This window comes from Lathamus discolor, chromosome 3 (genome assembly GCF_037157495.1).
Source record: "Lathamus discolor isolate bLatDis1 chromosome 3, bLatDis1.hap1, whole genome shotgun sequence".
NCBI classification, from domain to species: Eukaryota; Metazoa; Chordata; class Aves; order Psittaciformes; family Psittacidae; genus Lathamus; species Lathamus discolor.
The window spans coordinates 139,354,692-139,379,557 of record NC_088886.1 but is presented as its reverse complement, the minus strand read 5'-3'; the positions used below and the strand labels follow the sequence as shown (position 1 = coordinate 139,379,557).

Sequence of the window (24,866 nt, the reverse complement as noted above, 5' to 3'; positions counted from 1 at the left end):
TTGTGCACTTCCTAAAAGCTCCCATTCCTGGATGATTCTCATGGCCCCCTTCCCAAGTACGAGCATTTTTTGTTAGTTTATACAAATATGCCAGAGGTTCAGCAGGTGCTAACAGGAAGCTGAAACACACTGATTTCGGGGCAGAACTGAGATCAAGGGACAGGCTGCTGCCTCCAGGCTTGCTATTGCTGCTCCTGACTGCGAGCTCCCAATCTGACACATGGAAATGTATTCCTCAGGAAGCATCCTCACAGACTGTCCCTGTTCTTGGTTCCTGATGAAGTAACAAAGAGGCATGTGCTTGCATGGGAGGGAGGACTGTACCTTGACCTCTCGGCATCATCAATCCAGTTGATTGCCTCAAGGACACTGTTCTATCCCATCCCAGGCATCTGTCTTTGAGGACATTAGAAATGGAAGTATTGTCTTAAATAGCCCACTGCCATCCTAGTGTGTAATACTTCCAAACAGTGAGGTCTTGTATTGTCAAGGCAATGTGCAAATACTAATTAATGCCACCATTAGCCAGACAGAAAAAACAGTCCCTGTCAGGCAGACTTCCAACAGTTCTCAGCTGCCTGAATCACTGACATTAATGGAAGCTGCTGGGTCCCAAATCCTTCTGGATAAAGCATGACTTTTCTTGGTTAACAAAACGCAACAGCTTCTTAATCAACATCTTTCAGAAAGCACTCTTGATCCAAGGGAATTAAATAGTGTCCCTCTGTATTGAAATCTACATGCTCACAGTCGTAATTTCAGGTGCTGGCAGATCCATCTTCCCCAGGCTACAGCTTTAACATCCTGAAGCATTAAAGAAAGCCAAGAGACCAGAAAAACCCAAGAGAGTGTAATTACCTAAAATCCCAGCACTAAAAGCCCATACATGACTTGTATGTCATTGCAGGCACTTTTCAATAGTGAAAGCCTGTCTTTAAAACCACTTCAAACCCTAATGTGTAAAAGCTTCCATACTTACAATAGGCCTTAATCTACAAAAGCATTCATGCATAATCTTAATACTAGGCCCAGCTAAACCAACTGGCCACTCTGAGGTCAGGGTTGCCTTTTTTCTATGAAGTTCTACATTTTACAAGTAGTGTTATTCAAAATTAAAATTTCATTGCAATTCATACATGTTTATGTTAATATTCACAGGCTCCTCTCTGTTACTTTAGCTGTGGTATTATGGGCAAAATTAATCCTGTTGTTCTTAGGCCTGCAATAGTCACATTTCTGAACTCAAGCACCACATTGAGTCAGTGTAATGAGAAGGGAAAGGTACCAGGCTGAAGCTTTCCATGGTCAGCAGACATCTGAGTGGAGTCAACAGCTGAATTGTGCTCTTTCTTCAGCTGAAAGTGATATCATCTATAATGTTGCCATCAAGCCAGGGAAATACTGAGACCAAGCTTTCAAAAGCATATATGGAAAGCAAAGAAAAAAGGAAAAAAATAGAGAAAGAAAAGGAAAAAAAGGCCAAGGAAACCCTTCTGAATCTCATTTTCATTGAAGCAGCCTAGTAGGTAACTCATATCTATGCAAATGAATTCTGATAAAAATAAACAAAACATTGGGAATTCCATCTTTGCTTGCACATTATACTTGTTTTCTCCTCCAAGGCAGAGGTCATTATAACCTGCAGGCACGATAGCAGGAACTAGGAACTTAATGCTTTTTGTTGCTTTGATCATATTTGAATCATAACCCACATAATCCATTTTGCACACATCAAGACAGCAGGGTTGGTTTCAAGTTCCCTAATCCCAGGTAATATAAGAAACACTTACATCTCAGCAAAGGAAATTACTTCTTTGACAGTCAGTGGAGGCCTAGTCAATACAAATGAGTCTAAGGTACAATTTACCTCATCCTAAAACAGTCACCTACATTTGCTTCCAGAGATCAATCAACACCATTCAGTAGATCACCACCAACTACTCTGTGCAGCCACAGCACCCAATATAGGTACACATTGCTACATTCTAGATCTTTACAGTCAGGCAAAATAAATCATGCCCCAAGTGTTCTTATTCTTCAACCTCCTTCATTCCTTCACATTTATTCCCATCTGGTATATTTATAACCACCTCTCACCCCATTTAGGCTCAAGATAAAATCAATACACAGCCATGATTTAGCATGGCCAAGGAATAAACCACAGGAACCCTGCTTTGTTACACAATAAAATAGGTTGCTTCAGGAGAAGAGCATATTTAAACATCAAATGTGTCTCGCTCCATTTATCTCTGTATTTTCCTTTTCAAAGTAAAACCTGTTCATGAAGTATCTATAACATAAATAAAAAGTAATAGGAAAGTCTGTCCTACCTAAATCAAGTTTCACGAGCAGTTACTTTCTTTTTGCTACCACATATCAACACAAGCCCAAAGTTCACTATTTCTCTAGGACAAAATTCATAGAGCCAGGGTTACATAATTTAATTTCTCATCTCCTATTAAAACCGCCAGGCTCACCATAATCAGAATGATAAATGCAGAGTCGTACATCTCCTTCCCTACAGTAATGCCCATCAATACTTCAAATGCAAACAATTGTGACATTTGACTTTATAAAAATTACCTGCTGCACCAACACCACTTAATTAAATCATTTTAAAACTGCTTTTGTTACACTTAATGAATGATATATTATACTGCAATGAAACATGCAGCAATACAAATACTTCACAATGCTAACAATTAAGGCTCACTTCACTTACGGCAATTGACAACACAAGTACTCCACTTCATTCAGTTTGTGCATTCCAAATGAACTGGTTAGCGAAAAGAGTGCTTCTTTGCTAATGAGTTTTGTAATCAAGGCATCTATTTTAATTTCAAATTGGCTAGATTGGGGGAAATTGCTGAACTAAATGACTGGTTCTAATTAGGATTATAAAAATATTCATCATGCAGCAGAATTAGTGCAAGGTCTTGATTTCCCTACATCTGCATATAGCTTGAGTTTAAGAGTGGGAAAAAAAAAAAAAACCCTCCTGATAAATTGTCTTCCTTTTAATGAATTGAACAAACACTATATCTGTTTCAGTCGTCCTTTCATTTAAAGGCACTGATACATATTCATGATTTGTAAATGAAGTTAAGTGATTTTGATTCTTCAGTTCATTACCATATTGAAGAAGAGACTTCTGTAAATTACTCTTAAATATTCCCAATCTCAAGGGTTTGGTAGGGTTTTTGGTTTCTTTTTTGCTTGTGGGTTTTGTTTTGTTTTGTTTTTTTTAACTTAACTAACATTTCAGTTATCTGTTTGATAGAGCCCTGCCTGCCTGGGAGAGCTGCTGGCAGGTGGCTTGTCCAGCGACAGACACATGATATGTTTGTAGAACCTGATGTTCTCAGAAGAGCATTCAAAAGGCAGAGAGATGAAAGGCTTATTTGTGGTTAAGTCATGGGAACAGAACTCTATCTGGGTTCAGTTTCTGACTTTGTTCTAGTCCTCAGTGGTAGTTAGGCAATGAAACACTTTAATGACCTGTGCCTGAATACACTATGGATACTCCAGGGACAATACTTTGTCTGTCAGCTTCACGTTTAATTGTGAGTTCTCTGGGGCAGGGATCACTTTTTAGTATGAATGTGCAATACAATGGACCAGCCAGTACGGTAAGGATTTCTATAAGCAGTTACTGTAATATGGCTTGTATTAAACACAAAACACTAAGTGTTCCTTTACAGCTGGGTAACATTTCTTTTCCCTTTAGGTGAAGAAAAGAATGAGGTAGCTGTGCCTCCAGCTTCACGCTGCAGGGTGCTCAAATGTCAAGTGACTGGCATAAGATAAATTTGAAAGCTAAGTATTGTATCCATAGGACTGGAACCATAGTCATAGTGCTCTTCAGATATCAATGATCCATGATGAGAAATCAGCCTCAGTGTGTTCTCTCACATCATACAACAAAATGGCGATTCTACCCTGAGGATTCACACAGAATCTGCTTATTTTCCTTGTTAAATGTAATGATCACATCTTCCTAAGAAAAGCTGAGTTTTTCCCAAGAGGTGCAGTCTGAGGCTGCTGCTGATAAAAGGAGAGATTGCTCACACTTCTGAAAACTACAGTTACATCTAAATTCCATGACCAGAACTGCTGCTGAGGACCAAGTGACAGCTCTGGATGTGTGCTGATTTACATCAAAATGAGATGTTAGCCAGCCATCTCTCTTCATCATCTCCTTACCTCAGTTCCTAAGGAAAGAAAACCTAGAGGCCTAGACTGGAGTCATGTCTCACTTCGGACATGCAGCAGCACACACTGTTTAATGTCAGCATGATTGCAGTATGCAGCTATCTTAGAATCACACTGTCCAACATTAGGAGCTCCAACTCAAAGTGCAATATCCTCACCTGAACACAACCCTGAAGTCTTCAAGTGCCTAGGCTTCCATAAGAGGCTCAGAAATATCTGAGACTGGGGCTGAGGCACTTGCTGGGAATGAAGGGGAATACAGTTCCCTAGTGTGTGCTAAAGAAGTTGAGCAGAGCACATGGAGGAGCTAAGCCTGAAACCCCACAGCACTGGCTCCCCTCGAGACACAAGGACCAAGGGTCCTTCAGGGCACTGAGGGGTCTCTTAATGGCCCAGCTCAGTGACCTACTAGGACAGGAAAGGAAGAGATGACAAGTTGTTTTTTTCTCCCTGTGTATATATATAAAGGTCTGGCTTTATTTTATGTAATGACTCCTCACAAGGAACCACATGGAGAGGACAAGAGGCAAGGAGTATAAGTTGCAACAGGACAGGTTGCATCTAAGAAAGATTCCATTATAAGAGGTTTCATCATAAGACATTTTTTACACTGAGATCAACCACTGGAACCTCTCCTGCAGCGATGTACTGGAGTTCCTTTACTGGAGGCTTTCAAGACATGACTGCACATGAAAAGACTTCATGCTTTCAAGACATGACTGCACACAAGAAAACTAGGTTTCCTTTCCCACAAAGATGGACCAGATGATCTTTTGAGATCACTCCCAACCCAGGCTGTTCTATGAGTCTATGAAACCAGCTCATCTCAAAGTATTCCAGACAAAGATGGATGACTGCCATACAGTGCCTAAGATGGACGAGTGATAAGGTACCTACATTTTAAGAAGAACATGAACCTAGCCTTGTCCTCCTCTCAGCAAGTCCCACTGGATTTCTTTGGCAGCACCCTACCCAACTGGAGAGTGTTCAAAAACCCCCACCCAAAAGCAACAAACAAAACTAACAACCTACCCTTAGCTGTCTAACTGTCCTATGTCTAATTATTTAACAACTGTCCAATAGCATACTTGGAGCCTGTGCCCAAACTCCAGGGGAGAATTCTGCCTGATGGCAGAAGGGCATTACCTTTGCGGCTCTGCCTCTCGCTGCGTCCATTAAAAAAACACTTTTCCAAGCAGTCCCAGTGTTATCTGTGTTTCTTTTTGGTAAATTCACCAGTGTCTAATCAAGATAGTCAGGACTCTGACGTGCACCGCATTCAATCTTCAGATCAGAACTTCCCACATCTCCGACACTGAAGGAATCTCCCCAGTCAGACGTGATACTGTCTGCCAGCTGCAACTTGGTAATACAGCACACTGTTATCCTGCACATTTTATTTACTGTCTCTTTCAAAGAGATATTAAGACACTCACTTTCTCTTGTTCACTTCCTGCTGAAAATTAAGCTCTACAGAGGGAGAAGCCACTGACTGCCAAACTTCCTGTTTAACCAATGTTCTCAAATTTGTAGCGGTGTAGCTGGGGAATTTAAATGGGTTTGTTACTGAATTACTCAGTCTCTCACCTATTCCCAGCAGGTTCCCAACCACAGTTTGGCCTGTAATTAATAGGTGAAACTGCATCTCTTCATATTTTAGTTTTTCTCTTAAAAATAGTGATTTGAAATATTTTAAATATTTCCTTCCTTATTTCCCTAATATTTTCCCTTTTTTTTTTTAATTATCCTTCAATCAGATATTCACACGGGAGAGTTGTCCTTGTTTCTCTGAAGGAAGCTTCAGTGTCATTCTGAAAGAACTTCCACGGAGCTGCAATCTCCCCTCCATTCCCACCTCCAGACTGATTCCCATTCCCCAGAGGAACGGGGCATGGAAAGTTGAGCTTATTAAGAATAAGTTGGTTTCATGGTTAAATTATATAAGTGATCATGCACTTGAAATATTAGTATCAGAAATGCAAGACCAATTCAAGATCTTAATCTACTATGAATGGCAGCAGTGAAAACTATACCTCATGTGTATGCTGGTAGACTCCGAGCTTTCATAGCACTCTGTAAAGCAGTTCCCAATACTCTCCAAAAGAGAATATCACACCTTTTACATATGCTCCCCTTCACATCACACTTTGACACATGAGTCATTTAAAATGGTTTCCTACAAATTTTCTGCAAAAACTTGTGAAAAATGGAGGATGAAGACCCAGTTTCCTTTGTATTAGTTCATATATCCAAGTGCCAATACGGACAATACTACCGAAACCCAGGCCTGACTTGCAGCAAAACTGGTTATAACGTTTACATACTGTCCACCTTCTGTCAAAGGCCACATAGGGCCATTAACAGAACCAACATGTGCACACATCAGATTACACTGTTTTATCAATAGAGTAGATACACACAAAGCTACCAGGAAATGAGCCAAGATTTTCAACTCACAGGATGCAATTAATCTCCCAGGGTTTGATAATTGCACAATGTGACATGGCTGCTCAGCAGGGAGTACTACAACCACCCATACCCTGCAAAAATTGCCCTATCTATGCTTTGTATGTTGTGAGAAGCCATTAGGGTATGAATTTGCTTTAAGTTCGTTCCCACACAAACAGATTTCTTGGCTCAGCCACGCTGCATTTATTTGATAGTACAAAAGAACTAGCAAAGCACAGGAGGGTCATAATTGGCTACAAAAATTAAGATCAGTAATGACATGTTGTATTGACTCATATTGAGGAAGTATCCCTCAGTAACTCTTTGGATACTCCAAAGAGAAAACAAATGGTGGTGGCTCCAGTTTGGGCTTAAATGAATGAAGTAACCAATAGCCACACAGAAAAAAATCTTTCAGAAAGCCTGCTGAGCTCCATCCCCCTCATTCAACTTCCTCTGTTGCTCCTGAAGGAATAGCCTCAAGAAGGAAAAACAGGGACAAAACTCATGTGGGAGTGTTAATAAAAGATTTGGGGACTGAACTGGTGCTGTATTCAATTACTTCAGTTGATGGGACTGTAGTGATAGGACAAGGGGTAGCGGGTTCAAACTTAAACAGGGGAAGTTCAGATTGGATGTAAGGAAAAAGTTCTTTACTGTTAGGGTGGTGAGGCAGTGGGATGGGTTGCCCAGGGAAGCTGTGAATGCTCCATCCCTGGTGATGTTCAAGACCAGGTTGGACAGAGCCTTGGGTGACATGGTTTAGTGTGAGGTGTCCCTGCCCATGGCAGGGGAGTTGGAACTTGATGATCTTAAGATCCTTTCCAACCCAAACCATGCTATGATTCTATGGAAAAGATAATTTGTCAGAAAGACTTTGGCTTTCTCAGCTATGAAGTTATAGAATCATAGAATAGTTAGGGTTGGAAAGGACCTTAAAATAATCTAGTTCCAACCGCCCTGCCATGGGCAGGGACAGAAGTTCTGTTGGGAAGAGATGGGCTCCTTATCTTAAAAAAAAACATTATTTTTGGACATAAGACTGCTGTGAGTCTTAAACTATAATCATAGGAGACTGTGGTAGCAGAAGTCCAAAAGTAGGCATAAAAACAGGTCCATGCAAGGGATAAACTATTGGAGTGGGATTATTGAACAAAGCTATAGGAAAAAAGGTGAGAACAACAATAAGTCTATTTGCAGAGCATCATGCAATGCCTGAACATCAAGGCTAAGAGTAAGAGGGAGCCAGGAGGAGAAGCTGGAAGCATAAAAAAAAATTACACAATAGTGGTGTAACAATGACTGGCTGAGAAAATTCACAACTAGACTATTACTGCTCAGGAAAGAGATGACAAGCCTTTCATATCACAGATGCATACAGTCAGTCTGAGGTCTCATAGCATTCTTCAAAGCAAGCTAAAAGATTGCAAATTACTATTAGCTGGGTAAAAAAACAACTGGGATACCATATTCTGAAACCCGTTATCACTTGGACATTGTCAAACTGCAGGGGACAAGTAAAGACTGCAGTTCCACAAGGGTTTCATAGTTCTACATTATCTTATTTGCTCACTACTGTCTTAGACTAGTAAATACACCTTCTAAAACACCAGCTTGGAAGGGACATTAATCCTGTGGCAGAATTCGAAATGTGTTAGCTTTTTTCAGTTGCTTGGTTGTTTTATTAATCAACTGGATAAATAGCCTAATACTGTTGTCAAACATGTAGAAATTAGCTAAAACCTGGAGATTCTTAAGATAAAACAATAATTAAAAAAAAGGTTTGAATCATAGTCATGGAACTGTAGGTCAGAAGAGCTCAGAGAAAAACTTTCTATCAGGAAGATCCAAAACACTGACTATTTTTATTTCACACAAAATCTTTAATATTGTTTTCTGATTTTATACACGAAACAATTTCAATTTTGATCTAGGCAGTGCCCAAATCAAACATTTGTAAGGCACTAGCTGCTGATATTTCATTTTACTGTATGGAACAACATATTAGGCAAAATGGATTTTCATATACATCATTCTCATTATTTCCAAGTTGACCACATCTTCCTTACAATATCATGTTATTATTCTTAACTGAAAGAAAATTAATAAAATAAATACTAATCTGGAAGCTATTTTGTAATCTAAGAAATGAAATTCAATTTGAAAACTTTTTTATACATTCACAGTTATGAGAGGATGAGTTATATCTGCCCTTAACAGTTCCTACTCCTGGGGGTCAAACTCTATGTGTTGAATTTGTTTTCAAAGTTATTTTTAAATCAGCCTCTGAAGTAGTCAGTACAGATTTTAAAGGTCTAATACACTTTTAAATCTTAGAAAGGTGGAAGCTTGTGGTCTCCCACTGTAGAAGTGGCTGCACTACTGAATATACAGCAAACATACAACATGACTTTCATCAGCACCTTCCTTGTCACAGTATCTGTGGATTAACATTACCTACAGGTTACAGGCTAATGATGAGCTTTCTATTTTGTTGTCCTTTCATGCATTAAATCCAAAGTGGTTTGAAGCAGTTGTATCCCAAAAACCTGGATACATGAAGTGAGAAAGCAAACACTACTTGATCCAACATCACCTATTTTGTGCCATGTGACTTCACATGAAAATAGGCTCAAAACCAAAGTGGAGTACCAGCAGGACTAGGATGCAGTTGGAGAATTAGCCCCTGACAACAGCATGGCACCTCTTTGGATACCCTTTTCACAACTGCAGAGCACTACTGCAGCCTCTCTAGCCACTTATTTTAAGAGCACTTGATTTCTGTCTTCTGGGCAGCAGCAGAGAGAGAGCAAATGATCATGGCATGATCTCATGATTACACTGAGGAGAGAGGGCATGGCACAGCAATGTGGGAAGGCATAAGATCCAGATCTGTTTTCTAGAGGAAAAGAGAGGAGAACAACCACAACAATCTTATGAAGATGGACAAGACCTGATGAAGCTACTTAAGGATTTAGGAATTTTAGCCTAAAAGGTATTTCCTTCTTGTGGTTGGCCTAATCCCCATCTAACAGAAGGTCATGGCTGACTGCTGATTCGCACTCAGCTGTAGCAGTACTCCTGTTTCCAGACAAACAGGAATGTATTACACTGGTCTCTTAGAAGACTTCATCTGGGGACTTCACATAGCACCTCTGTCACAGCATTGCCTTTGCACTCTAACAGCACTGCCCATTATCTCAGTGTCAACTGTAACTGCAGTGAAGCTGCATGATCCTGAGCCAGAGTGACAATTCTTTTACAGCTCTAAGCCAAGATGTCATTGAGCACAATCTATATACCTGGATTCTGCCAAGGAAACACTTCAACTGGGAAAAGCGCTGCCTCCATGGTTCTCAAGGACCAACTTGCAACCAGCACGGCTATCTTTCTGAACACTGAAGAAAAGCAGCTTAAGTGGCCCTGAATGCAAAGGCAGACATAAAATCAAAGCCTGAATTTCACATTTCTCCACTTCTATTTGGCCAACAAGCTCCAGAGCACCTCATCTTTGCTCTTACACTGTGGACAATTTTTTTCAGTTCCTGGGATAAAAGGCAAGAATCCTCAAAGTGTTTCTAACTCAGTTTATTTTTATTGGCTCTTTTCTAAGCAAAAGAGAGCAGTTGAGGTGGGCACACAGATGCATTAGCTTGAAGAAGCGGAAGCAAAAATGCTCCTGAGCCATTATTGCTGTCCTGGACCAGGGGAGCATAATTACAACCTCACAGTCAAGTGTGTGCACAGATTTTGTATTTTGATTTTTCCTTTCAGTGGCTAACATGTTATAAAAGGACTACAAATCACTGGAAACAGAAATATAGTGTTTCAGCCCAAAAGCAGATGCCCTGCTCTATCTCTTTACAAATGCATACTCAGCACATCACTTTTTGGCTTCTCACATCCATGAGCACCTCATCAGGTGTCTGTTTCTTTCAAGGCTGTCTTTTTACAAATACCAATACCATTGAAAATCTTTACTTCCAGTTTAAAAATAACATCAAACCATTCCATGACATCAAATGAATAAATTGGTCTTTCTAGCCTACTTCAAGGCTGTTACACTGTACATCTGAGTGCACAAAACTATTTAACATTTGACTAACTCCTTCATACAGTAAGGATTTGATACTATGAAAGGAGTGTATTTTCAATAGGTTTGTGCTTGCAAATGTCACTCAAGCATCTTCAGTAGCTTAGCAGCAAACTACCTGATGCCTGCCATAGCATTCTGTTAACAAATAGATGGAAAGGTTGCATTGGGAATTACAGCAGTAGGAGATTATTTGATTATACTCTCAGTAACTACTTGGGTAAAGACTTTCACTAACCTTTCAAAGGAAATTCTGTCAAATACAAGAGGCACAACATTTTAGGTGTATTGTCCTTATAGCTGGGATGTGAGACTGACTAGTTTAGAAAACTTCAAGAGTACTGAAAGTCCCACCCACAGAACACACACATTTGACAGATTAATGCATGCATTGGGTTTGACGGGCAAGGTTTTGGGTAGCAGCTATGGCAACAGGGGTGGCTTCTGTGAGAAGCTGTTAGAAGCTTCCCCAATGTCCAACAGAGAAAATGCCAGCTCCAAGACAGACCTACCACTGGACAAAGCTGAGCACATCAGCAGCAGCTGTAGTGCCTCTGGGATAACGTATTTAAGAAGGTGAGGGGGGCGAGTGAAGCAAAACTGTGCAAATGCAGATGGAGAAAAGAGTGAGAATATGTGACAGTAACAGCTCTGCAGATCCCAACATTAGTAAAAAAAGATAGGGAAGGAGGTCCTCCAGGTGCCAGAGCAGAGACTGCCCTGCAGCCAGTGGTGCAGCCCACAGTGAATCAGGCTGTGCCCCTGCAGCCCATGGAGGTCAACAGTGGAGCAGATATCCACCTACAACCAATGGAGGAGCCCATGTTGGAGCAGAAAATGCCCAAAGCAGGGTGTGACCCCTTTGGAAGCCTGAGCTGGAGCAGACTTCTGGCAGGACCTGTGGCCCCGTAGAGAGAGGAGCCCGTGTCGGAGCAAATTTGCTGGCAGGAGCTGTAACCCCACAGAGGGCCCACACTGGAGCAGTCTGTTCCTGAAGGGTTGCATGCCACAGAAGGGACCCAAGCTGGAGCAGCTCATGAAGAACTGCAGCCTGTGGGAAGGACTTGCATTGAAGAAATTCACGGAGGACCCTATGCTGGAGCAGGGCAAGAGTGTGAGGAGTCCTCTCCCTGAGGAGGAAGTAGTGGCAGAAGAAATATGTGATGGATTGACCACAATCCACATTCCCCATCTGCCTGCCTCACTCAGGGAAAGGAGGCAGAGAATTAAGGAGTGAAGTTGAACCTGGGTAAGAAGGAAGGTGTGGAGGGAAGGTGATTTTAAGATTTATTTTCTATTTCTCATTACCCCACTCTGATTTGGTTGGTAATGAATTAAGCTGATCTCCCCAGCTTTAGTCTGTTTTGCCATGACAAAAAAACTCAGCCATTTTGCTGAGTGATCTCCCTGTCCTTATCTTGACCCACCAGCCTTTTGTTGAACTTCTTTTCCCCTGTTCATTTGAGGAGAGGGAGTGAGAGTGCAGCTTTGGTGGGCACCTGCTGTCCAGATAGAATCAACCCACCACAATGTGAAAAACAATAAAGAGTGGCTATTCAGCATGTTTTTACTTTCCTGAGTCTATGGATGACAGAAATGAGAGGAAAAATAAAAGCTTGGCAAGTTTTAAGCTTTCTAAAATTTGTAACTTGATCATCTGGCCTGCGTCTCAGCTTTGGGCTGTAGTGGGGACTGTTGTTCTGGAACTGAAGCACGTATTCTACACCCGCATGTTACCAGTCACACCGCACCTGCATTGCTCAGCATCTTTCAAGACAGATGAGCACTATGAAAGGAGATAAAGTAACAGGCTTAAGAATTGCCTCACTAACAGAAGGCACTGCAAAGTGACTAAAAAGTGGCACAGTTTGTCATCTGCTGCTGCTCGCTGATTTCCAGATAACTGAGTTCAGTTTGCAAACAGAAGGAGCACCGCCTTACACACAACAGCCAGCTGTTACGGACCAACTCAGCCTGAGTGCTCAGTCCTTAAAGACAGCTCAGCAATTACCAAGGCCTACAGATCAGTAGATTTTTAGCTCCATATGTAATGTCAAATCTTAGATACTTTCCATCTTCCATACTGTCATCGCTACTTAAGTTTCCATACCCATCATGATCACTGTATAACTCCACTCCCTTTAGCAAGCTTGCTGTGGAGTCACTGAGTGGGTTTTGAGCACATTTAAACCTGCAAGGTGACAACAATAAAGCACACCATAATTTCCTCACCATCTCTGGAAGTGTGCAGCTGTAGACACTATCCCCTTCAACACGTCTCTAGAATCAGTGAAATATGGAACCAGTTGCTCACCTTTTGATCAAGACTGTATGCTAAGATCCACTCCTCCTGCTTGGGATGGAAAAGCAAGCTCTGGATATAGAAGTTCAGACGGTACTTCTGGTAGGTAGCCCCTTCATCAGAACTGATGAGGATGCTGCTCTCAATCTCTGGATCACTGAGAAGCATGATCTAAATGGAAAAATGGAGGGGAAAGAGTGTTAATTGAAATGTAAAACTGAACAGCATTTAAAAGTGAGGTTACATAGCACTGATTCCTATTAGATGCATTCAGAACATTGTTCAACAGTTTAAACAGCCTGTAGGATTTCCCAAATGGTAGGGTTTTTTTTTAGTGTTTCACTTCCATTTTATTTGGTGATTTAATTATAAATTCATTCACTGATTTTTTTCTTCATTTTTTTATCCACATAAATAAGTCCAGCAAGAATGAAGAATGCCGTATTGATATCAAGGCTGACTTTGGTTGAATATAGCAACTTCAGACAACCACACCAGGCTTTCCTGGTCCCTTTCCAGTCTATCACCTCTCCTCCCAAATGCAGGATACTGTCTCCAAAAGTACACAAGGCACTCCTGAGATTTAAGGCTCATTATTTGGCAGCATACAGAGCTACAAATGAGAGCATTCCCTCCCTGGAAACATAGAATGCCTACCTGGATCAGCTGCTGGCATCTGAAAATAGTCTGTGTGCACATGCATAAACATTAATACACAATCTTATATAACATGCTCCCAACTTATACAGAAGGAGATACTCATTCACTCAGTGAACATATAATTTTCCCCAAACACAGGAAAGTGTATGACCTCAATTTGTTCAGGGAGGAAAACACTTCTGAGCCTCTAATTTTAATTAGAAAATTATTACCAATATTTTAAAATGCGTTGACTCCACATTATCAGATGGCATGCTCTACATAAATGTTATCAAGAAAAATGTTGTGGAAACATTAACACCATGTTATTAACATCTGGAGAAAACGACATCACATTAAAGTAAATGCCACTACCATAAAATAAAGGCAAACAGTGGGAAATAAATTAGATCTGTGCTAAACACAGCAGGTTATTGATACAGTAGCTGAAACAAATATAGAAACTGCTTTTCAGCAGGAAAACAGATCCAGGGACTGTCTTTTTTAGCTAGCTGCAGAATGACTATCTAGCTGATATCCACTGCAGGTTTTTTGCACTCACATGTCCATGATAACTTTTCTTATTCTACTTCACAGAGCTCTAACTTCAAGACTACCATAGGGAAACACATTAATTTTGACATCAAAAATCAGTTACAAGGACTGGTAAGACCCTCAGTATGTTAGACTGCGATCAAGCAAAAAAAATCAGCTCTTGTTTAATCTTAAGCACCTCATTAACTCCATGAGGTCACCAAAGGGAAATTAATAGAAGATAAATGGTTTCTGATTCTCTCCATTAAGAAATAAAAAGGACCTTTAAAACTAGAACTGAATGTTGTCCCAGGGTGAAGCCGCCTGTATAAATCCACAGCTTGAGCTCAGACCTCCTTCAACATTCCTCACATATACAGCCTACCAGCCTCATAAAGCAACAACCACTTGTTGCCTCAGAAAGCCACACCATTACTCCTGAAAAAGTGCTCTGGTGTACAGCATGGGAATTGAGAAATAGCTCCACAGGCTACTGTCTCCCTGGGAATTAGTCTTGAGAATAGCTCCCGATGGCCTCCACCAACAAGGAAGCTTTGGTAAGTTTCTTCTTTCTAATCAGACCAAGACATGTTTTGTTTTGCTTCAAATAAGAAAGGTTTCCCCAGTATTTCAAGATATTTTTTTTATGTCACTGGAAACTTAGACTTCAAAAAGACATTTTGTCCCTCAAGTATACCCCCATTCATCTAAAGCATATTGCCTGTGCCATAAAACTGTAACAGCTTAGTAAAAATTGCTTGATTCTGCAGAATGGAAAAAAAGGATGTAAGACTGACAATATAACAAGATATTCCAGAGAGATCTTACATTTAACAGGAAGGATACTTCAGGATTGAAAAGTTTTCCACCTGATGTCACAGAGGGTTACAGAGCTAATAATGCTGTACATTAAAAGGTCACTGTTAGTGTTCCGCCTTCAGATAAGGAGCACAAGACAGCTAACAGTTGCAGAGACCTGATGTGGTACATACACAAAACATCCTCTTTCCCCTTTCACACATGATCTGCAGAGCTTCAGTGGACAGTTCAAGAAATGGGTCAGATAAGTTGGAAAAGGTGATGTTTCCATCAGATGTTTCACAATCCAGGCCATTTGTTCCTCTGGAAGTGTAACAGTGGTTGCAAGATCAAGTAATAAAACCATCAAGCCAGGAAAATTACAAGCTAGAGGGAAAGCTGGAAGAGTCTAACAACTTATACCTTGCTGTAAGTGCCATCACACTAGTAGCCCACCCCCCTTCACCAGTTCTGATATCCACTTTCCATTCTTCAAATGAAGAAAAAAAACCACAGCCAATGTCCCTGTTGTCAACCATCCTTGTAAGCAAGGCTGATCCTACAAAGTAGGAAGGAAGAAAACAGGAAGCGCAACCAGAATTGAAAAACAAAAAGCCTTCAACAGTCATGCAGCTAGGACCGATCCAGTTTTGTTACATGGCAAGAGTGGGAGACCCTGGGCTTTTTATCATTACTATTGCATGCCTTTTTCCTGATGGAAGCTATTGAGGGAGGGGAAAACTTTTGGCAGGGGAAGTAGCAGGACATTTGTCAAAGGCCTGAAACCACCACTTCTCATTATGGGGCCAGGGTGAAGGATCCACCCCAGTGGTGATTTAGATTAATTGCTTTTCATTAAGAACCAATAAACAAACTCCAGTCAGAATGAGCATCTCTGCCAGCACCCTGTGTTGCCATTTATAATTGCCATAAGGAATAGCAAAAGAGCACCAGAGAGCTGTCAGATGTAATTTATAGTTTTTAAAGATGTAATCATTTTCTATAATATTAAATTAAATGGCAGCCTTTATTAAAAAGGAAATTACATTTTACCTTGCTACATTCTCATATATACACACATATATATATAAAATATGATTTTCAGTTGCTGCCTTCTCTAGTTTAAGTGGAGAGGGAAAGGGAAGGCAGGATTGATTACTGCTAAGGTAAGTCCTTGAAAAATGTATTTGAGATGAGGTGTTTATACTACATAGCTCTTCCTCTCTTCCTCTCCCTAGCTCTTCTTCTTATACTACATAGCTCTTCCTCTCAAGACCAATCTCCAAAATTCAGTAGAGAATGAATGGCAAGCACCAGACAAAACAAACCAGGCTGAAAAATCGGACTGAATGTCAGGTAACTCTCTAGGAGATGAACGCAGAGGAAGAGAGCTGTGTGGTAGGTGGTGTGCTCCTTTAAAGAAGGAGCTCTGGGGGAAATGATATGTACAGAGCTGTTCCGAATGAGCTCCAGTTCAGCAGAACACCAGACACCAGCTGAGGAATTACATAGAAGAGAGATGATTCAGAGGGGACACCTTTCACGTCCATGAGCAACAATGTATGGACTGAGATATTCAGCAGGAAGGAAAGTGTCACCATATCACAACAAAAATCCACTAAGATGGTTTGCCCTCTGATGGGGTTAATATAATAAAAATTAGGGTAGGATTTGTAACTAAGAATCTGAGTTCCTGCTACCCTGATTAGAATTCCAGGTGTGTCACTGGGTAAATGCAAAGTTTCCTCAGTATTGGTTTCACTTGGACTACGTGAAGGTGGATGAGTCAAGATGGTGATGCGCTCTTCCAGATGACCCCTGCTCCAGGCTACCCAAGCACAAAGACAACTGTGATCTGGAATATTGAACCACACTAGTAATGAACTAGCACACTTCTCACGGTCACAACACTGCAACATGCCTAGACTCTACTGGCTTGAATCTACAGGTAGCCGAGGCTTGTACCAGCCTGCATCTGTCAGGCAGTTACGCCAAACACTTCCCCTAAAGCTTGGCACTCATTTCTTCTCTCAGTACCCTTCACAGCTCTGCCCTCACGTGAGCCGGGCTGCTTGGCATATCACCACTACCCTTCTTCTGCACAAAAGGCACAAAGACAACATTCACCATATTACTTGTATCCTTAGCATCAGATTCAAAAGGTTTTATCACTGCTCTTGCTCCCTTATTCTATGTATCCCAGCACAACAAAGATCTGTTTCATACATAGCTGAATCTTTTAATAAACTACTTCTGGACAAAAAACTAAAACCATGTGCCACATAAAAGACATTTTTATTAATATTAGTTTCCACTGAATCCTTTTATTTTTTCTCAACCAATCAATGTAAATTTTCACTGTAAATTACCAAAGTGCATCTCTCTAAATCAGCATGAAGAAGTTTTATAGGTACAGTATCTGTAGCAGGAGTACTACTGAGCTACATTAGCAGGAAGCATACAGTAAATGAATAAAGACAGGTTCAAAATAAATGTCTTTTGTTCCCAGAAACAAGTAGATAGTATTAAACCATTGTGTACTGCCTTCTGATTTTCCTCTTCACTTTAATGCGTTTTTCATAAGAAGTCCTTTTCAGAGGTCCCAGTCACATTCTTATTCGCCTATAGAAAGTACGATTCTAAAAAGGAATAAACAAAGCAGTTGAAAAAAACCAATCCTCCTACAAACCGCTCAAGCCTCCACAATTACAAAAGAAACCCAGCTCCTTAGCAAAGTAATAGCAATTTGCTCCGTAGCACCACATTGTCCTCTTCTGCAATTGAAAAGGCAGTTGTGCCACAATCACTGCTCCAAAACCAGAAACTTGGGGTTTCATGTTTACAGCTTCATAGTGATTTCCACACCAAATATGCTCAGTTTATATGTGAAACGGCTTTACCGCTACTCTTTTTTCCATCCCCTCCCACTAGACCCTCAACTCAGAAGCACTTTATGTCCTTCCTAAAACAACTCTAGGTCCTTCCTAAAGCCAGGCTACATCTACATCAACAATGAGAAAAAAAACCCAAAACCAACAAAACAAATTGATTTTAAAAAGGAAAAAGATGTTTTTTTGGTTTTGGTTTGTTTTTGTTGGGTAAAACATGTAAAGGATTGCATGGTCCCACAAGACCTCATGAGCTAAGCCTACTTTCCAAGTTCCATATTAGCTTTGAGTTTAAAAAGCAAAAAACTTTCAACAATTTATGCTCAAATGTCAATGTAAACAGAGGATTTTTGCTTTGTTTGAACTTATGATTTCCTTTCCTTCTTTTGAAACTGAAAAACCAAAATCAAATGACATTTAAAGGCTTAAAGATACAAAAATAATTTCCTTCCTTCAAAGCATCAGTTTACCGTATGTTCAACATGAATAGTTTGGAAATCTATTATTGGAAAAATAATTTCTTATTGCTGAAGCATTTTAAATTAAATGACCATCTGAAATTTCTCAAATTTTTGGCAAATACTTGGTCACTCATTCCCTTCCCATTCTTCCTCTCTTCTATATCATTACCGCAATTTCTTGCACTGCAGGCTAAAGAACGCCCTTGGAGGTATATACAAAACCTTAACCTCTTAGAACACAGCTACACAGTATACCAGAAGTCCTTTTATGCCAGTTCCATGGAGGATAGATGCAATTCACTGTAATGAAAATCTCATTCATTTTTTCTTTTCCCACCACGTGTGAGTTCAATTAAAAAACTTAAATTAAGTCAGCCAAAGCCCCTCTGAGACACAAATGTACTGATATCACAAGTAACTATTTATCAGAAAAAATAACACACCTATAAATTATCATGAAAGTGAAAATACTTTTGCATGACTTGCACTAGTTTAGAAAGCATTACAGAAACTTCCGCAGAAGATGTTCAGACACCTGCCAACTGCCCAGTAGATACACTGACTCCTGCAATAAACAGAGGAAAAAGAAGCCAACCTCTGCTTTCCAGTCACCAAGCACATCAGTCAGACAGCAAAAAGTGGGAGATGGCAGTCAAAAATCTGCTCTAGCGAAAAAGCTTATTTATCTACATACAAGTAAAGCAATCCACCCCATTACTTAGTGATCAGCAGCTGTGATGAGAGGGACATCTGCTCTCTGGAAATCCAAACAACACAGCTGTGAAGAGGGCAACAGCTTCCACATAATTACTAACTGCGTCCCAAAAGGCAGTCATCACAACCCCTTGTGTTACAGAGCAGCCCAGATTTGGGGCTCCTAACTTGACATGGCTCAAAAGCTTCCTTAATATTAAGGATAACCTGTGGGCATCAGTCAAGCAGTAAAGGTGCACTGAGCTTTCATGAGAGATAAATTGTCTGGACCTAGCCCGTTTCAACTTCTTGTAACTTCACTGCTATTGCCCCAAATTTCACATTAATAACAGATTTAATTAATGAATATAGCACCAGATCGCCATCTCTCAGAACCGTAATGCTGTAAAGGATGAAGTGCACTGCACTTACTTTATAAGGGTTTATGAAGCATGTGTTATAAAAGTACCTCAGCCATAAGGCTTTTATACCTTGGCACTCACTTCAATGCAATCCCATAAAATCCAAGCAATTTTTAAGTGTTAAAGGTGACTTTCACTACTGTATTTATTATTGGATAATGAAAAATGAGTCAGACAGTCATAGAAACTGAGCAACGAAATAGTTTCCCTGAGACTTTTGCATTGGGCCTGTATTATATGTACTGTGACCAAAGAGCCAAATAGCTCTCTTAAGACCTTTCAGGCACTTCATGCTAACCTCCCTCCAGAACTTCCTTCCCATCAGGATTTCTCTGTAATTACAAACCAACCTCTACTCTGCAGAATCACACTGCTTGCCACTGAACTTTCCAGATGTCAACAGCTGCCTCTATAAGCCTCCAACTCCTGTGAAGGATCTCTTCCATAGACTTCTCCAGCTGTGCCGGAGACTGCAGCTCTCTACTCCAGTAAGTTGGTTTGAGAAGACAGCATAGATCTCTGACACTAATGTCAAGGGGACCCCATCTGTGGGTTCCCCATCTTTCCGGCACTGAGAAAGAATAAGAACACAACATGCTGTTCAAGTTACATGTGAGTTTTATGCCTTTGTATTATGTTTTGTCTTTTGCAGAGGGTACATGAAAGAAGAGGACCATTACAAGGTATAAATTGATTTTCTTTTTTTTATCTTAATTAGCAGGGTCTTCTGGTGCTACTGCAGCACAAAAGGGGACATCACTAAGGTGCTTGTTCATTTTAATGAATATCAAATCCTCTTTTGAAATACAGTATGTAATTATTCTGCTGTCCCCCAGTTAAATATACTTAGGCCATCTTCAAAACTGAGATCAAGTTTCATAATGTTTTGTATGCTGTACCATGACAATATTCTGTGTAGTCGTCAAGACCCTTTTGTCAATCCGAAATGATGTAAGCATAAATCTGCTATCCAAACAGCACACCTTTCCCACCAGGATCAAGCACCCCAGGTTCACTATTAACTTGAAAAGCCCCTGAGCAGAATCCTGATACTGTCAGAAATAAAACTTAGAGTTTTATCTACAATCAACCCCAATATGTGCCTTATCTCAACAGAACTTTGAACCAGTCATTCAAGGGAGCATAAATCTAGCCTATAAGGATGAATAATCTACTTGCATGAGATACTAGTGTTACACTCAGACACTAAACATACAATTGGAATATATAGTCCCAGCATGTGCTACATACAGCTGGCTCAGTCAGGAAAGAGGATATATTTAAGACTACAGCATTTCAGTAATTCTTTCATTTGCATCTCGTAAAGATTAAAAAGGATGAAGATGCCAGAAATGCTTTCGGGAGGCTGAGATAGAGCAGTTCTCCTGTCTGAAAGATCCATAGGATATATATTTTACATGACTAATTCTGAGAAGAGAGATTAGTAGAAGTACATCAGATGAGGACCAGCACTACCTGCCTTCTTTAAGGACGTACACATCAGCCCACCATGGCTGTTTAGGGGGATTAACTCTGGTTACTATTTCTGACCTCTATTGTTTCTCATATCCAATATATCCAAACTACAATTGCAGCTAATAGGTCAGATTTGTACAAAATTAAACCAGGCTCCTGGCACTGCAGCCATACCCACCATAAATCGCCATACCAAAACAAAACACTTCACAGAAATCCAAGTTCGCACACCCTATCCCCCTACGGATAAAGCACTTCATTTAATTACCACCTCCAGCAGCTGCACAAGAGCACAGATGCACCTTGCAGGATGCGCTGAGGATCAGGAGCAAATCAAGGCTAAATTGGATACAGAGCAAGAGCCCCTCAAGGAAAACCACTCCGCCATCCTCCTTGGCAGGTGGGAAATGAAAATGTATCATTGCTGTAAGGCTTCGGCAAAATCAGAGCTGGGAAAACAACTCGGATAATCTAAGGCTGCTATCCTAACCTTCCCACAGTGCCAAATCCCAGGCCGGATCCAATTTGCATGCACAAGAGTGGAATAAGCCATCATATTAGACCCAACAAAGCAGAACATCTCATCTTTGTTTTACTGCTAAGCAGGTCAGAACAACATGTCTCCCTGCTTTCTCTTGTCTTTTTGGCACTGGACACATGTACTTTTCACTTTTAATTACAAGGCACAGCAAGCATTTGCTTGTTAAATTTCAGGTGCCAGTGGGTATGGAAGCCATCCAAAAAGCATGTGTTTGACCTGGCAAAGAGTGACTGATTGGCAACAGCCACATGCTTGGTTGTAGAACCTTTTCATTGTCACAGTAAGGCAGAGTTTACCCAAGGTTATTCCATCCCATTTTACTCTTGTTACAGCTACACATTCTCCAGCTCCCCACAGATCATCAGAGCAAAGTCCTCTGCCACAGTAATCCCACCTTCCTGAGGTCACTTCAGTGCTGCTTGTTGTTCAGTTATTTTGCCAAAGGCTTTTCCATATCACAGCATGTTCATGCACAGTTCTCTTCTATGAACTGACAAATTAATTACAAGAACCACCACTTGTAGCTGGGTTTGTATATATCCAGTTTGACCGGCACTTCTATGACTGGGCCTGGACCAGGAGTAGAAGGAGCCTTGGCTGATGACCTTCAGCAACAACCAGTGATTCCACAGGAAAAAAAAAAGACAGTAGATCAGCAGAAGAGAAATGTAGTTTCTGATCTACATTATGTTTTCCTCTGGAGTCTGATACTTCTGCATGGCATAGTTCTTCATGATGCCTTTTACTCCTATTGCTTCTACACAGGAAATCCCTAACTGCTGAATCATCTGACACGTTGGTTTGTGGTCAACAGCTTTTTCCAGTGATACAGAACAGCTCTGATCCCAAACTGTGTGCACAGGAAGAGAAAAGCTGCATTCGCTGTTATAATTATATGTTATTTGAGTAAATGCATGGTTGTGCTATCCTCCATAGAACTACAAAGTAATTTTCACCATTATGGCAACTTACCGTGTAAGCAGAAATAGTTACAGAAAATAATGTTATCAGTAAGGAGAGGTTGTGTGCACCACAGCTGCTGGAACTGAGAACACCATTTATACAAAAACATTCCTCTGATTATAGGTCTCACTTGAAAGAACACTTTACATGCGGGAATAAGTTTACTCACAGTAGTTGCCACATTACGGAAAACAAAGAAGTGTCCACGGATAGTTACTCATGTAGGTAAACTTTTGCAGCCTGTATACCACAGTCTATTTCATTTGAGGACAGTAGAGTGTTCCATGCCTCTTTAGAAAAATAAAAATTGTATTATGTATCTCTCTTGAGGCCATTAAACCTCAATACAATTCTAAATGCATCATTGCTTCTCCTCTGCTTACACACTTTATTTTTCTGCTTTTTAGTCAGATTGCAGAGAGAAAATAGACAACAGTCAGCTTTATCAATGTTCACATCCAGATGCTAATGATCTATCTCAATTTACTTGCCTGACATATATTACTCATGTTCCTCACTGTCCCTCATGCGCTTCTCTTCCTAACATCCCTCCAGAAGCGGAAGCTGAAGAGGCAGGAGAAGGTACCCATTTCCTGGATGGAAGGCTGAGGCCCCCAGAAATTAAAGGTTAAAGTTACAAACTATGACATTACAGTGCTCTGCACAGTAGCATACAGCTCTAAGCTATCCATTGTGTTTGCAAGCTTCACATGCTAACTCAGGTAATGTAAAGGAAGGTCCAGGATGCAGGATCAGGATTCACAAGTACCAGCTCACTGGCTTTGAAGTTTTTCATTACATTTGCAAAATTAGCTCCTAATGATACAGTCCTTGCAGGTTTATGGTAGAAGTCTTGCCTGCAATTACACACCAAGAAGCTGAGTGACTGTCCCAGGGACCACAGCCACTATGTCCTCTTCTAACAGGGACATTACAAGCTGCAGTGTCCTGAAGGACTACTGCAAGACGAAAGGGTATTGGAAGAGGGGACAAAGATTTTACCTGCAGCACAACCCTGACACTTTAGTTTAGGAATCAACTGGCAGAAGTCAAAAAATTGCCAAGCTGACTCCATCTTTCCACCCATTTCCAGGTCCTGAGCACTTTGTTCATTGCCTCCATTACACTACCACTGTACTGCTTCGTTTTGTTGCCTTCTTGCAGTCATTTCTAAGGATCGCATTCTCCTGCTGTGGAATGGCTCGTAGGGAGGCCAAAGGTGTCAGATAAGCTTTTATGCCAGAAAAAGGACAACCTGACTTGTTGCAAGGGAATTAAAATACTGTGGAGCCCATTGTAAAAGGCAGCACCAATCTCTCTTCAGACAGAGACATAAGGACTGGGCTAAGCATTGATTCCCCAGATTTATAAGAAAACTACAGCCTGAGTTTCCTCTAACTGTATCTGTGCACTGCGTAGAAAACTCCTATCATCACTTTCAGAGTCCAGCAACATCTGTCTGTACACAGTGCAAAAAAGGGATTTGGGGACAGATAGGGTCAAGGGCCTTAAGCACTCTGAGATGTGCTGAAATGTTTCAGCCCAGCTAAGCTCCATGCCAGAAAACTACTGCTCCTAACACAGTCATACAAGGGCTTCCAGAATTCACAGGGCTGCTTGGGATAAAGCATTTTACACAGAATTCATCTCATCAGAGCTGAAATTGGAGTTACTGCATTTGCTCTATAAGATGCAAATATGCATATATGGCAGAAGAGACAGTGGCCAGCACATACCCTGCTGACTTTGCTGATCTTTTCTGTCAAAACTGATAATTCACTCAGTGAATAATGTTGATTTTTTCTATTCTTCCCTTTGGAAAAGAATGAAATAAAAAGACATTTTGCCACAGACTAGTGGGCTTGGGGCTGGCAGGAGGTAGGGCAGGACTGTCCTAAAAGAAGAATAACTGTCCTGGTGAGCCAGCTCTGATCAGTAAAGATCAAGGTCTTCAAAAGGACCCACCTACCCCTTTTGCAAGAGCTGCTCTCCATCCATGCTATTATTTTTCCTCCTTTTTAATAACAAGACATGCTGACTCGTTATTATTGATTGATTACCCTGCTGTCTGTGAAGCACCATTCCCCTCCTCGTTAATTCAAAACTACCTCATTTTTCTTACTTCATAAATTAATATATTATTGGAGCTGCAGCAGTAAAAGATATGGCCATGTTTCATAGAGAGCTAGGGAAGGTGGAGAAATGAAGGAAGTCTCATAAACCTGCCCTGCATCAGCATCTGCTGCTGTGTCTGCCCTACTGACAGGCTGGGTGCTAAGTACAGGCAGCCCATTACAAGGCGATGCATCCTGACAGCCCCTCTTTGTCCCTGTAACTAAGGCAGGGCAACCTGAAAGTTCACGCAGGTCCACTCTGCCCAATTCATTAAAAGCAAT

General features: G+C 40.8%; 1 protein-coding gene across 1 annotated transcript in view; it reads right to left on the bottom strand.

Annotated features, from left to right (window-relative positions):
- The window catches only part of SORCS3 (sortilin related VPS10 domain containing receptor 3), a 306,718-nt gene that overhangs the window by 133,263 nt on the left and 148,589 nt on the right, over positions 1 to 24,866 (bottom strand). The window contains exon 4 of the mRNA XM_065672945.1: positions 13,068 to 13,226. Coding sequence (XP_065529017.1) covers positions 13,068 to 13,226 — 159 coding nt within the window. The remainder of the gene's footprint in view (positions 1 to 13,067; positions 13,227 to 24,866) is intronic.